The sequence below is a fragment of the Coccinella septempunctata genome, chromosome 2 (assembly GCF_907165205.1).
Source record: "Coccinella septempunctata chromosome 2, icCocSept1.1, whole genome shotgun sequence".
NCBI lineage: Eukaryota > Metazoa > Arthropoda > Insecta > Coleoptera > Coccinellidae > Coccinella > Coccinella septempunctata.
Window position 1 is genome coordinate 6572111 of NC_058190.1, and position 12683 is coordinate 6584793.

At 33.3% G+C, this 12683-nt stretch overlaps 3 protein-coding genes across 4 annotated transcripts; 2 read left to right on the top strand and 1 right to left on the bottom strand.

Annotated features, from left to right (window-relative positions):
- The first annotated feature begins 3352 nt into the window (after nt 1-3352).
- Nucleotides 3353-8174, top strand: LOC123307992 (probable methylcrotonoyl-CoA carboxylase beta chain, mitochondrial). 2 transcript variants are annotated; one of them, XM_044890508.1, is made up of 9 exons: nt 3353-3496; nt 3562-3748; nt 3804-4054; nt 4104-4344; nt 4634-4771; nt 4824-5274; nt 7369-7503; nt 7678-7885; nt 7942-8174. In XM_044890508.1, exons 2-9 carry the CDS (start codon nt 3638-3640, stop codon nt 8060-8062), a joined length of 1656 nt encoding a protein of 551 aa, XP_044746443.1. In that variant the 5' UTR covers nt 3353-3496; nt 3562-3637; the 3' UTR covers nt 8063-8174. The 2 variants fall into 2 exon arrangements, with proteins under 2 accessions (XP_044746443.1, XP_044746442.1); XM_044890507.1 differs by lacking the exon at nt 3562-3748 and having other exon boundaries at nt 3357-3496; nt 7678-8174.
- A 712-nt stretch (nt 8175-8886) lies between these two features.
- LOC123306496 (coiled-coil domain-containing protein 86) lies at nt 8887-9857 on the bottom strand. Its single transcript, XM_044888532.1, has 2 exons — nt 9698-9857; nt 8887-9413 (listed from the first exon to the last, which is right to left on the bottom strand). Exons 1-2 carry the CDS (start codon nt 9715-9717, stop codon nt 9056-9058), a joined length of 378 nt encoding a protein of 125 aa, XP_044744467.1. The 5' UTR covers nt 9718-9857; the 3' UTR covers nt 8887-9055.
- A 259-nt stretch (nt 9858-10116) lies between these two features.
- LOC123306495 (pterin-4-alpha-carbinolamine dehydratase) lies at nt 10117-10888 on the top strand. Its single transcript, XM_044888531.1, has 3 exons — nt 10117-10384; nt 10443-10565; nt 10627-10888. The coding sequence occupies exons 1-3, from the start codon at nt 10202-10204 to the stop codon at nt 10810-10812; spliced, it is 492 nt and encodes a 163-aa protein (XP_044744466.1). The 5' UTR covers nt 10117-10201; the 3' UTR covers nt 10813-10888.
- The last annotated feature ends 1795 nt before the right edge of the window (nt 10889-12683 follow it).

Here is a 12683-nt window from a genome sequence, read left to right on the forward strand (position 1 = left end):
GCAGTTTTTGATTTACAGTAACTGCACAATTTCTGTATTGATAATTCTGCTTTCTCAAAATGTAGTTTTTGATGTACCAGTAACTGCACAGTTTCTGTATTGATAATTCTGTATTTTCAAAATGCAGTTTTTGATTTACAGTAACTGCACAGCTTCTGTATAGATAATGCTGCATTTTCAAAATGCAGTTTTTGATGTACAGTAACAGCACAATTTCTGTTTTGATAATTCTGCATTTTCAAAACGCAGTTTTTGATGTACAGTAACTGCACAGTTTCTGTACTGATAATTCTACATTTTCAAAATGCAGTTTTTGATGTACAACTTCACCAGTTTCTGTATTGATAATTCTGCATTTTCAAAATGCAGTTTTGGATGTACAGTAACTGCAACTTTCTGTATTGATAATTCTGCATTTTCAAAATGCAGTTTTGGATGTACACTAACTGCACAGTTTCAGTATTGATTATTCTGCATTTTCAAAATGCAGTTTTGGATTTACAGTAATAACTGCACACTTTCTGTACTTATAATTCTGCATTTCAAAAATGCATTTTTTGAAATACATCAGAACTGTATATATAAGTTCTGTATCGATAATTCTGCATTTCGAAAATGCAGTTTTTGATCTACAGGAACAGTTTCTGTATTTATATTTCTGCATTTAAAAATGCAGTATTTGATATTAACTTACTGTACCAGTTTCTGTATTGATAATTCTGCATTTTGAAAACGCAGTATTAGATATACAGTTACTGCACAGTTTCTGTATTCACAATTATTCATTTCAAAAATGCAGTATTTTACTCTATTTTTCAATTCTGAAGTCTGAAAATGCAGTATTTGATATACAGTTACTGAAAACAGTTTCTGTATTGATACTGCATTTTGAAATGCAGTCATTATAGTTATTTCGACATGTCGAAATGACTAATTATATGTACAGAATTTGAATATTATTAGGTATCTCATAGCGTTTTGCGTTTTCTATTGGTAAAACTAGTGCTGCACTGGATCACAGAAAATCAAATGTGAATTAGGATATCTGCTTGAAGTTATTGCACTGTTTTTATAATATGCTCTCAATACGCACCAGTTTAACAAATGAAATTTGCTATTATAGCGAATTGCGGTGGTAAAACTAGCTTCAGATGCATTGGAATGATTGTAGTGACATCAAAATATGCACTCGCACTCCACTAGTTTTACCAATAGAAAACGCTATCACAAACGAATAGATTGAATGAAAAAAAAAGTAAATTACTGAACTCAGAATAGAAACCTTTCAAATGAGGTATCATATTTATATTAATGTGACTTATTACACCATCTTCCCTATTCAAAATAGGAGTTGGATCAATATGATTTGATAGATAATTTAAGAGCATCACATTGTGATTTTAGTGTTTTATGCTATTATTTTATTAAGAGATACTTGTGAAGCTCTAGTGGAGGGGCACCCCACCTGAGGACGCCCATGCTTATATCTTAATCAAGATCAGACTGTCGGGTAGGTAAATCGGAGATAATTAAAATAAGGCCTATTATTCTGAGGCAAGCCTATAGCCGTCAAATTAATGATATTTATGTAAAGGTCGTAAATCCTTTTCTTCTCTCGCGAAGGGTGAACTGCATATGATTCGGCTAGTTTTCACTTTTCAGTACACGTACCTCAGATTGTTTCGTTTTATTTGTTAGTAATCAGCAAATTTGGCATGTGATTTCTTCTGGAAAGATTACTTACCAATACTAACTTGAATTCAATATGGTGGAGTCGAAAAATCAATTCGGGGTTTCAGAAACACCTCCACTTTCGGGAAGAAAAATTGGTTTTATAATGTCGGAATATTATGATGAGCGTTTTTCAATAAATTAATTTGAATAATTGATAAAAATTTTTTATTAAGATTAAAATGGAACCAACAAAGCAGCAAGTTTACTAGATAAAGCTTGCACAAATACTAAACCTGATACTTATAATAATAATTAATAATAATTTTTTTCTCTGAGGTGCCTCACCACCTTATACCAAAGATTCCTTTTTGCTTATACATAGGTACTGTCATTAAGTGCCCCTATCCAATGAATATTAATTTTTCAATGTGGAAAAGAAAAAGTGCAGTGGTGGTTTAAAGCCCGTTTGCAACAGCCGAGAATTCTCTGGAGAATTCTCTACAAAATTCTCGCAAGAAAAGGGCGGAGCCTATTTAGTACGCAACTGAACAGAGAATTCTACCGAAAGTGTGTATGCAACGGTACATAATTCACGGCGCATGAAATCTCGAGTAAATTTTCTAGAGAATTCTCGGCTGTTGCAAACGGGCTTAAGAGAGGAGAATTTAGAAGTTATGTATTATGAAATTCTTAAGCCCGTTTGCAACAGCCGAGAATTCTCTAGAAAATTTACTCGAGATTTCATGCGCCGTGAATTATGTACCGTTACATACGCACTTTCGGTAGAATTCTCTGTTCAGTTGCGTACTAAATAGTCTCCGCCCTTTTCTTGCGAGAATTTTGTAGAGAATTCTCCAGAGAATTCTCGGCTGTTGCAAACGGCCTTTAGAAACAATCAATTCACAACAGGCAAATTTTCAGAAGATAAAATTGAAAAAAAAATCAAGGAATCCTCTTGCCAGCATACTATTGAGTTTTTTCAGTTGCAGGTTTTCACAAAATATGAAATTAAGTATTAAGTCGGAGATTATTTATAATTTTTGTATTAAGCATTTGAGTATCCTTTGTATTCTCAACTCAATAAAATTTCAATAAGTTAGCTTGTACGGAAAGTCATACTCCAACTTTCCGAAATGAAACATTTATGTATCACTTTATCATTATATTTACTACATATATATTACAACACCTATAATCTATTTCTTAGTCATTTGATGCCTAGCGATTAAGAAAGGTGCCCAGAAAGGTGGAGCAAAAAATAAGATGAAGACCAAAGTTGTTTTGGGGGAGGCTCCAACAGGCCAGAGTAAACCCTGCAAATTGTAAAAAATTCTTGTTCAAGTATTATAATCTTGCATAAAGAGGCAGGTATGAAATAGGACATAACCTTAATTACGTAACTGAGAGTAAAATTACTTACTGCTCCGGGAGTATTATCCTCTGCGTGATATTTCCTGATATTCCTAAGAACTGCTCTCTGTAGAAGAGTTCTTCCAGCTCCAACTCCAAACATTTTGAAAATTTAAAATTTTTCGGACTATACGATCAACTTGGCTCAGAAAAACATATGACAATCTCTTAATCAATAATGTCAATTGTCACTGTCAATAGTGTCAAGCACACTGACATTGACATCGCACGGTCAGAGAATAGTCAGTTTTTTTGTTTTTGTTTTGTCAGAGCAGGCTGGAAAATTCACCCACTAATTTTGAAAAAAATTGGCCCCCTCATTTTTTTCAGGAGAGTTTCTCAAATGAAAAGATGAATGGTAATGCAGTTTTTACTTTTGTGAACTTCGTTACTTGATAGCATTTTCATATTGGTAAGTGAGTAGTTTTCAATTTTAAAATGTGACGAAATTTTAAATATCGTGTTATCAATTTGTAGAGTATAAATACTGATAAAGGGAGCATTGTTGTTGATTTAATTAGGTTTGGTGATTCAATCTGGAAAAAGGTCAAAAATGCTGTGCAGGCAATTCAGAAATTATATTATTTTGTGCAATAAAAAATACTCGAATAATGCTGCTTCAGTTATCAGTTCTAGGTTGGACATTAGTTCCCAACAATACAAAGTTAATATATCTCATTCGAATATTCAGTGTACCATCTAATGCATAAAATTTCTAGGAAAATGTTTCCTATATGTCAGAACTCGTGAAAAATCTGCATGAAAAAACGAAAGATGTGCTCAAAGGAGGTGGATCAAAAGCTATCAAAAGACACACGTCTTCTGGAAAGTTACTGGTTAGAGAAAGGATAAATATACTATTAGATCCAGATAGTGCATTTCTAGAACTTTCTCCATTGGCTGCTAATGGCATGTATGATGGATCGATTAAGTCTGCAGGGATAATCACAGGTATAGGACGAATTCATGGGTAAGTGGAATAACAAGCAATTGCAGGTATTATATTAAGACGATTTCAGTAAGAATTGTATGATAGTTGCAAATGATGCTACTGTAAAAGGTGGTACATACTTCCCAATGACTGTCAAGAAACATTTGAGAGCGCAAGAAATAGCTGCAGCCAATAAATTACCCTGTATTTATTTGGTTGATAGTGGAGGTGCGTTTTTACCAATGCAATCTGAAGTCTTTCCTGACAAAGAACATTTTGGAAGAGTTTTCTTTAATCAGGCTAATATGTCTTCACAGGGTATAGCACAGGTAAATTTTTGTCTGTATCATTGTTATCCCTTTTCCTTTGCAATTATACAGGGAGTACCCAATAATAAAAATTAATTCAGATGCATACACTGATATTAATATCAACAAGTGTTACGATATGAATTTAAATCTCATATCTCTCAAACTATAAGTCTCCTGATGTTGAGAAATGTACAGATCTTTCATACAATATTTATGATCTAACAAAAAAGAGGCCACAAAATTAACTTAAGCTTTCACCCTGTTGTACTTCATGGTATAATTTTTTTTTGTTATAATTAACTTTCAGATAGCAGTTGTTATGGGATCTTGTACTGCAGGAGGAGCGTATGTACCTGCAATGGCTGACGAATCAGTTATCGTGAAAAAACAGGGTACCATATTTTTAGCAGGTCCACCTTTAGTGAAAAGTTCAACTGGTGAAATAGTAAATAATTATTTCATGCATGAATGCATCGATATTTATTTTGGTATTCAAGGTTACTGCCGAAGAATTAGGAGGGGCCGATCTCCATTGCACCACTTCTGGAGTTACAGATCATTACGCCCACAACGATAGGCACGCTTTACAAATTGCAAGGAATATAGTCAAAAATTTAAATACTGCCGAAAAAAATGAGTTTTCTAGCGAATTTGAGGAACCTTTGTATGACTGTGAAGAATTATATGGAATACTCGGTAAAGATTTACAGAAGCCAATTGACGTCAGAGAAGTCATTGCCAGAATTTTTGATGGGTCGCAATTCAACGAATTCAAAAAGAAATATGGAGAAACCTTGGTTTGCGGATTTTCAGAATTATATGGAAAAACCGTTGGAGTTTTGGGAAATAATGGTGTTCTCTTTTCTGAGTCTGCTCTAAAAGGGGCACATTTCGTCCAATTGTGCTCTCAAAGGAAAATTCCTATAATTTTTCTACAAAACATAACTGGTGAGTTTAACTCAAGATTTTTCAGAATAATAGGGAATATTTCTTCTGACGAAAATGTATGAAATACTTTGAAACGTCACATTTTGAAATAACCATCTCAACCGTTTCCCAAAAAAAATTATTTTAAGTACTTAAAAATGAAAAATAAGAATGGGTATTTAAAATTAAAAGCGTTTCGATTCTGTTGCACAAGTTGGCAACACCTTGATGAGATAGACAAATATGGCTGTCTATGAAATCTGCGTCGAACGAGGAAGGTCGCAAAATTTTATGGGATTTTTATGGCCGGTTGCTGTTGAGGCTCGCCAGTGAGTACGCTCCTAATGAAGGCTTTAAATCAACAACTGTTATTATTTATTTATTATAAACGAGCCATTGTTATTTTTATTTTCTAGTAGCCGCTGTTGCCAAATCGTAATCTAGAAACGAAGCGATTTAAATTTCAAAACTTCATATTTGAAGAATGATTTTGAATAGTTTCCGCGGTGCATTTGAAAAATTCATGAATGAAACTCATAATTATGCAGTTTAAACTTGCATATGCTGTGATAAGCCAAATTGAGGAGAATTCCCCATTGAATGTACAGGGTGGGCAAAATTGGTGATACCTGAATTACAAGTTTTTCAACCTAACGAGATAGAGGAAAATGTATGGCACATTACAGGCGTCCTTTCGAGAAACTAATAATGCCATCAACTGCATTACTCTATCTTCTTTTGTTTTCGTGTTATAGGTCAATATTTAAATTTGGGTCATTTCAACTTTGGTCATTATCTCCGTTTCTGTTTGTGCTAAGATGTTGAAATGAAAACATTATTGAGACACTTTTTTGATAGCAATCCAATGGCGTGCTATGATTTTTTCCAACGGGATTATTTGCTGAGCTATAACATAAAGTTGTGTTTATTCATGTAAAATTGTAAAAACAGTAGTTTAAATGACTTAGAAAGAATCGACATATTTTTCCCGTTTTAGAAATATATCATACATCGTCCTCAGTCTTTCTAAGTCGTTTTAAACTACTGTTTTCATAAGAAAAAGCACATCTTTATGATATAGCTCAGCAAATGTACCTGTTGGAAAAAATCATAGTACGCCACTGGATTGCCATAAAAAAAGTGTCTGTAGAATGTTTTCGTTACAAGATCCTGGCACAAACAGAAACGGAGATAATGACTTAAAGTTAAAATTTTAATTTTGGCCCACAATAGGGAATACTCCTTCTGACGAAAATGATGTATTTTTTATGAAATATCTTTGAAACGTCACATTTTGAAATAACCATTTCAACGTTTTCCAAAAACATTATTTTAAGCACTTAAAAATGAAAATGGGTATTTTAAGTTTAAAGCGTTTTGTGAGAATTGTACAAGCTGGCAACATCGACTGAAATATGCCTTGATGATAAAGGACAACAAATGCATTATCTTGATGAGATAGACAAAGATGGCTGTCTATGAAGTCTGCGACGAACGAGGAAGGTGGTAAAATTTTATGGGATTTTTATGGCCGGTTGCAATTTGAGCTCGCCAGTAAGTACGCGATCAACAGCTGTTATTTTATAAACAAGCTGATCGGACATTGTTCTTTTCATTGTCTTGTATGCGCTGTTGCCAAATCGTAAACTCCGCACAAAGCGATTTAAATTTTAAAACCCCATATTTGAAGGATGATTTTGAATAGTTTCCGCGGTGAATTTGAAAAAATCATGAATTAAACTCATACTTATTCAGTTTGAACTTGCATATGCAGTGATAACCCAAATTGAGGAGAATTCCCCATTCGAAAACAAAAGAAGATAGAGGAATGCAGTTGATGACATTATTAGTTTCTCGAAAAAGACGACCCTACTGTGTCATTCATTTTCCTCTATCTCGTTGGGTTGAAAAAGTTGTAATTCAGGTATCACCAATTTTGCCCAACCTGTACATTTAACTAAGAAACACCCTGTATTATAAATACCTCATTTTTCTAATTTCAAGCCAATTTATTTATAACTACCCTGAGTAAATATGAAAACGCGTTTATCTTAGAAACGCGGACTGTGTGATTATATTCGCTTTTACCATCATTGAAGAAATCCACATTTGCAGGATTTATGGTTGGAAGACAAGCAGAAACTGGTGGTATTGCTAAGAATGGAGCTAAATTAGTGACTGCTGTTGCATGCTCCAAAGTTCCTAAAATAACATTGATCATTGGAGGTTCGTTTGGTGCTGGAAATTATGGTGCGTTGAGATAATAGCTACTTTAGCGGTGTTGTAGTCTAAAACTGATTTGGAACTGAGTAGAGTAATCTCAGATGAATTTAACAACTACTTGCTCTGTTCGGGATGGGTTTTGAAACATAATTTTTAATTGTGCATTGATTTAATTTTTTTCTTTTTCAATGACTTCTGAAGGAATGTGTGGAAGGTCATACTCGCCCAGATTTTTGTACCTTTGGCCTAATTCAAAAATATCGGTTATGGGAGGACCTCAGGCCGCAGGAGTACTATCTCAAGTTGCAAATAAGGGCAACGACTGGGATGACGATAAAATTCGTGAATTTGAAATGCCCATTTTGGATCAGTTTGAAAAAGAGAGTTCAGCCTATTTCAGCACTGCAAGGTAAAAGAATATTTTCTCAAGCCAAACATTCGATATAATTTGATTGAAAATTTCAGATTGTGGGATGATGGTATAATCGATCCGAAAGACACGAGAAAAATCTTGGGACTAAGTTTGGCCGCTGCCATTAATAACTGCGACGTAGAAGAAACAGTACACGGTATATTCAGAATGTGATCTTTATGAAACTTCCGAGTTCCATCTACGAACATTCATATTCATTTAATTTTTTTTTCAATGAATATATTTTTATAACACGATCCGAAGATGATTAAAGAAATATTTTTTTTACTTTTGTGTTTGTGTTGTGTTTATTATATGACTTAAATGTATGGAAGTGTGTCAACAGTGGCTTATACTTAGCGCATAACCTAAAATTATTGTTGACTTTATAGGTGGTCCAAAAGTAGTGAAACAATACCTGCTAGAAGGAAGTCTCGGAAATTCATTTTAGACCTAAAATGAACGAAATTTGAAATTCATTATTTCCACAATGATTGATGAAAATTTCTTTGAAGTTGCTCATTTCTCAGGAGCGGAATCTTAGATTTGTTTCATGAAATTGGTTACCAAAAAGATGTCAAATTTTATTACATAGACATATTTTCTCCACATTATCATTGAGTAATATACTCAAGGTTATTGGAGAAAATAATAATAATAAATATATTAGGACTGGGTGTTGACAGTAATTCTGATAAATTAGCTGAAATTTGGAGATAATTTTACTAAAGATAGAATAACATGATTTTCCCTAAAATGAGTTATGTAACCACAACACGTGTTTACCTATGACAAAAGCAACTTTAGGTCGGTGTCTACATACTAATAATGGGCACTGTAGATAATAAAAAAATTATTTGAAGATATAACTTGTAAAATATCCATTGGGCACAATAAATCAAGCAACCATAAATTACAGTCTGTAATCTGTGCAATGACCTTGGATCCTATAGAAAGGATGAATATACTGACCCAAAAATGAATGAAACAAGATGTCGTTTCGTCTTAGTGTTTGTTTATTAGGTCATCAGTACTGAAGAAAAATTGCGATTTAGAAACTGCAGTCAAAGTGAAAAATACTTATCAAGAAATGAGAATTAATTTCACCTTGGTCATTTCAAGTGCAAAATATCACAGGTTATTATTCGGAACATAGTTTAATATTTCTCACAAATTAGTGGTATCTCGTTTCTCAATTTGTCTCAAATGCTTCTTCTTCATTTTTTTTATTTTAGAGGAGTTTGTTATGACTTGCACTACTTCAGATTTCTTCCTATTCTCTTCCTGTCTCTTCAAATTTTCTCTCCTTCGTTCCTTTTTCTTCTGCAGTTCCTCTTCCTTGGCCGCTTTAATTGACCTAGATAATTCTTTAATGGCCAGCAGATCCTTTCTCAACTTTTCCTTCTTTTCGAAAGATGTTTTCAAACCCCTCGATTTGATATTTGTGGAAAATTTAGTTTTTTCACTCTTCCAAATCCTCCCAGATTTTGGTTTACCTCTGGGAACTGTCTTCACATCTCTTTCCCTAAAAGGATATTTTCATGAACTACCTAATGAAATATTTATTAGTTTTGTTTTGGTTCGCAAATGAGCTAGTCCCAGAACTGTTCGGAATCGGTTGAAAGTAATTGAACAGCAATCAATGGTGAGGGAAACTACGCGAGAGGTCACTTTGAATAAATGAATGTGCGACTGATTCGAACCAATCTGGAAACATCGCAAATGCGAACCAAAACAGGCATGTAGTAATTGAAACTCATAAACACGTTTCAACATTTGTTAGGTTTAGTAGTAGGAGTATTCTCTTACCCATCTGTTGAATTTGCCATCCTAGTTAAATATGTTATATAGTTGTAGGAAATATAAAATATGACGACTGACTGATGTATCAAATCTGTTTCTTTCTGCTTTATTTTACTCTTGCTTGATCCTTGTCTGCTTCAGGTGATTGAGGTTAATTCAGAAAGGAATCTTTGGTTAATCACAGATCGAAATTTTTATCTACTTTTCACAGAATAGTGTGAAACTTTTTTCTACGATTATAACACCAAAGAGGAGCTTTGATAACATGGCGAAAGGATTCGAGGAATTTTAAAAGATACAACAATTATTTGGGTTAAGCATAATGTAAAATATGTAAAAGTATTTATTTATAATATTAGCACTACCTACCGAAACATCCCTCTGGCACTACATTCAAAGTGAACTAAATAATTTTAGTTTTTGTTTATTTTGGTACTCCAGCTCTCTTACCTAAACTTTTTAATTGGGCAATATAAGGAGATATTTCTGATATGAAAACGAGAATTGAACATGATTACGAGTAGAATTTCTTGTTTACTTGTATCAAAATCAAAGATTAACTCGTCTTTGCTTGTACCTTGCTTATCCAGAATCTCAAGGCCTTTGACTGATAACTTTCACCAATGTAAATCAATAATTCCAAGAAGTGAAAGACATCTCAGTTCCCAACATTCCTCAAAAAGCAAGAAAATGGTGAAGCATTCTAATCTAGTTGGAATTAGTCAATAATACCTATTCATTTATTTTTCAGGCTGATAAATTGACTGAACAACAGAGAGAAACCCTCTTGAAGGCTTTGCTGGATCAGGGATGGACTATGGTGAAGGATAGGGATGCTATTTACAAAGAATTTCTATTCAGTAATTTCAATCAGGTGAAATTTGTACAATTCACTCATACGAGCCTGTTCATATAACTCTTTTTATTTATGATAGGCATTTGGATTTATGACCATGACAGCAATGATGTCTGAAAAAATGAACCATCACCCAGAATGGTTCAATGTTTACAATAAAGTTCAAGTTACTCTCTCTACTCATGATGTGGGTGGTTTAAGCATCAGAGATATTAAATTGGCGAATTTTATGAACTCTGCAGAAGCTAAGGTTGGGGACCAATAAAAATATATACCTATGTTACATCTTTCAAATATGTTATTGTTGTTATTTTTGAGTATTTTATTATAAAATTTACAAGTAGAAAGTGTTTATCTGCTTTTCACTTGGCTTAAAAGTGAAATTATAATGAATCAAGTTGTAATACCAAAGATTAAGTTCCTCTTTGGTAATACTAAGAGAGTCTAAGGCAAAGAATATCCACTCTTTGATCTAAAGTTACCTACACTTGAGAGGTTTTTCCATAGACATATCAAGGGCGCTAGGCGTGCTTAATAAATTTTATAATTGAATAGTGTCGATCACGTGATCGCCATCTGCCAATTTGAATTGCATTTCAGGTAAGTCATTTTAATTTCTGAAATGGTGATTTAAGATTCAGTTTAGTCACATTTATTTGAGAAAACATCGAATGTGATTCAATTAGTCAATTTAATTTCAGAAACTATCAATTGTAAATCAGATTAACCATTTGTAATTCAGAAAGTACGAATATTCCGAAAGAACACAAGTATCCCAGGAACGTCTACAGTGGCGTAGCTTGCCTTAGAGGGGCCCTGTATCAAAATGTGTTGAGGGGCCCTAAGGAAGGGTGAAATAAAAATAAAAGTAGCAAAAAATGTTCGATTTGTATCGAAATAATTATATGTACCTACTTATAATTAAAAGTTCTAACTCATACTTGATGCGAAAATACCGAAATAATATACAAACAGCATAAAATGATAAACAAACAAATAATGAACAAACAATACAAAAAATTAAAGATACACTTTTCTAGCCTTTATTTCAGCAAATCTATTTATCAAATCAGCCATACCAGTTGGTATGGAAACTTGGAACAGTTGTTCCAAGTTTCATTGTCAATAGAGGGCAGAGGGGGAACAACTTAAAAAACTGGTATGGCTGATTTTATAAATAGATTTGCTGAAATAAAGGCTAGAAAAGTGTATCTTTAATTTTTTGTATTTATATATATGTATGTATCTATATAGTTATCGATTGAAATTTATTCTGGGAGGATTCTGCATCTCTTCATAAACTTTTTAGGGTTTTCTCTCCCAATCTCTGAAACAAAATCAATTAAAAATGAAATCAACGATTTGCTCCTGCGTAAATTCTTGCACTAATTTGTCAGGAGCAAATTAACTAGAAAAAATTGTTGCCTGACAATGAACTCAAAATAAATAACGTTGAAATTATAATTCTGTAACGTTTCGGAGTCTATATCAGACTCCTTCATCAGACGAAAAATTTATTTTTTAGAAAATCTTCTAAAAAATTCGGTGAGGAAATTAAATGATTTAAACTCCTATTACAGCGAAAGTAAATATATGGCAACTCAAATGTAAAAAAACTAAACAAAACAAGGGAATAACTTTGTTTCCTTTCATTCTTTGGTGATTTCTTTGTGGAACTAACGTAAATAATAATATCCTACGAAAAATCGCCATATTTCCTGCTGCCAATGCGCCGCTTATATCTATTCGGCATTGTCTCAAAGTCACCCTATGAAACAACAGAAAAAATGAATGAGATCCGTGTTGCCGTTTGATTTGTAAACAACCATGTTTCATGACATATCTAATATCCCATGTATCCAAAAAAAAATTATTCATGCACAGAGTGAAACACATGTACAGGACACTAGATGATGATAGTATGAGGCCATAAAAAAACGCGCTTTTACTCTCCTGAATTCGTTAATTTTTCCTGTCAATTCAAACGCTCTGGTCACGGCAAACTCAACAGGAATTAATTGTTAAACTAACCGAAAAGACGCTACAAAATCTTATACGTTTGTCCCTTCACTTATATAAATGGTAAAAAACAAAAGGTCTTTTCGTTTACATAAAAAGTGTAGCACACTTTTTTAT

Excerpts from the sequence above, each read along its gene's own strand:
- LOC123306495 (XM_044888531.1), top strand. The coding sequence starts at position 10,202 with ATGATTACGAGTAGAATTTCTTGTTTACTTGTATCAAAATCAAAGATT. Across the intron at positions 10,385-10,442 it reads CCTCAAAAAGCAAGAAAATG|GCTGATAAATTGACTGAACA; the intron begins GTGAAGCATTCT and ends TTTATTTTTCAG. Across the intron at positions 10,566-10,626 it reads TATTCAGTAATTTCAATCAG|GCATTTGGATTTATGACCAT; the intron begins GTGAAATTTGTA and ends TATTTATGATAG.
- LOC123306496 (XM_044888532.1), bottom strand. The coding sequence starts at position 9,717 with ATGGCAAATTCAACAGATGG. Across the intron at positions 9,414-9,697 it reads ATGGCAAATTCAACAGATGG|GGAAAGAGATGTGAAGACAG; the intron begins GTAAGAGAATAC and ends ATATCCTTTTAG.
- LOC123307992 (XM_044890508.1), top strand. The coding sequence starts at position 3,638 with ATGCTGTGCAGGCAATTCAGAAATTATATTATTTTGTGCAATAAAAAA. Across the intron at positions 3,749-3,803 it reads TTAGTTCCCAACAATACAAA|GAAAATGTTTCCTATATGTC; the intron begins GTTAATATATCT and ends TAAAATTTCTAG. Across the intron at positions 5,275-7,368 it reads TTTTCTACAAAACATAACTG|GATTTATGGTTGGAAGACAA; the intron begins GTGAGTTTAACT and ends CCACATTTGCAG.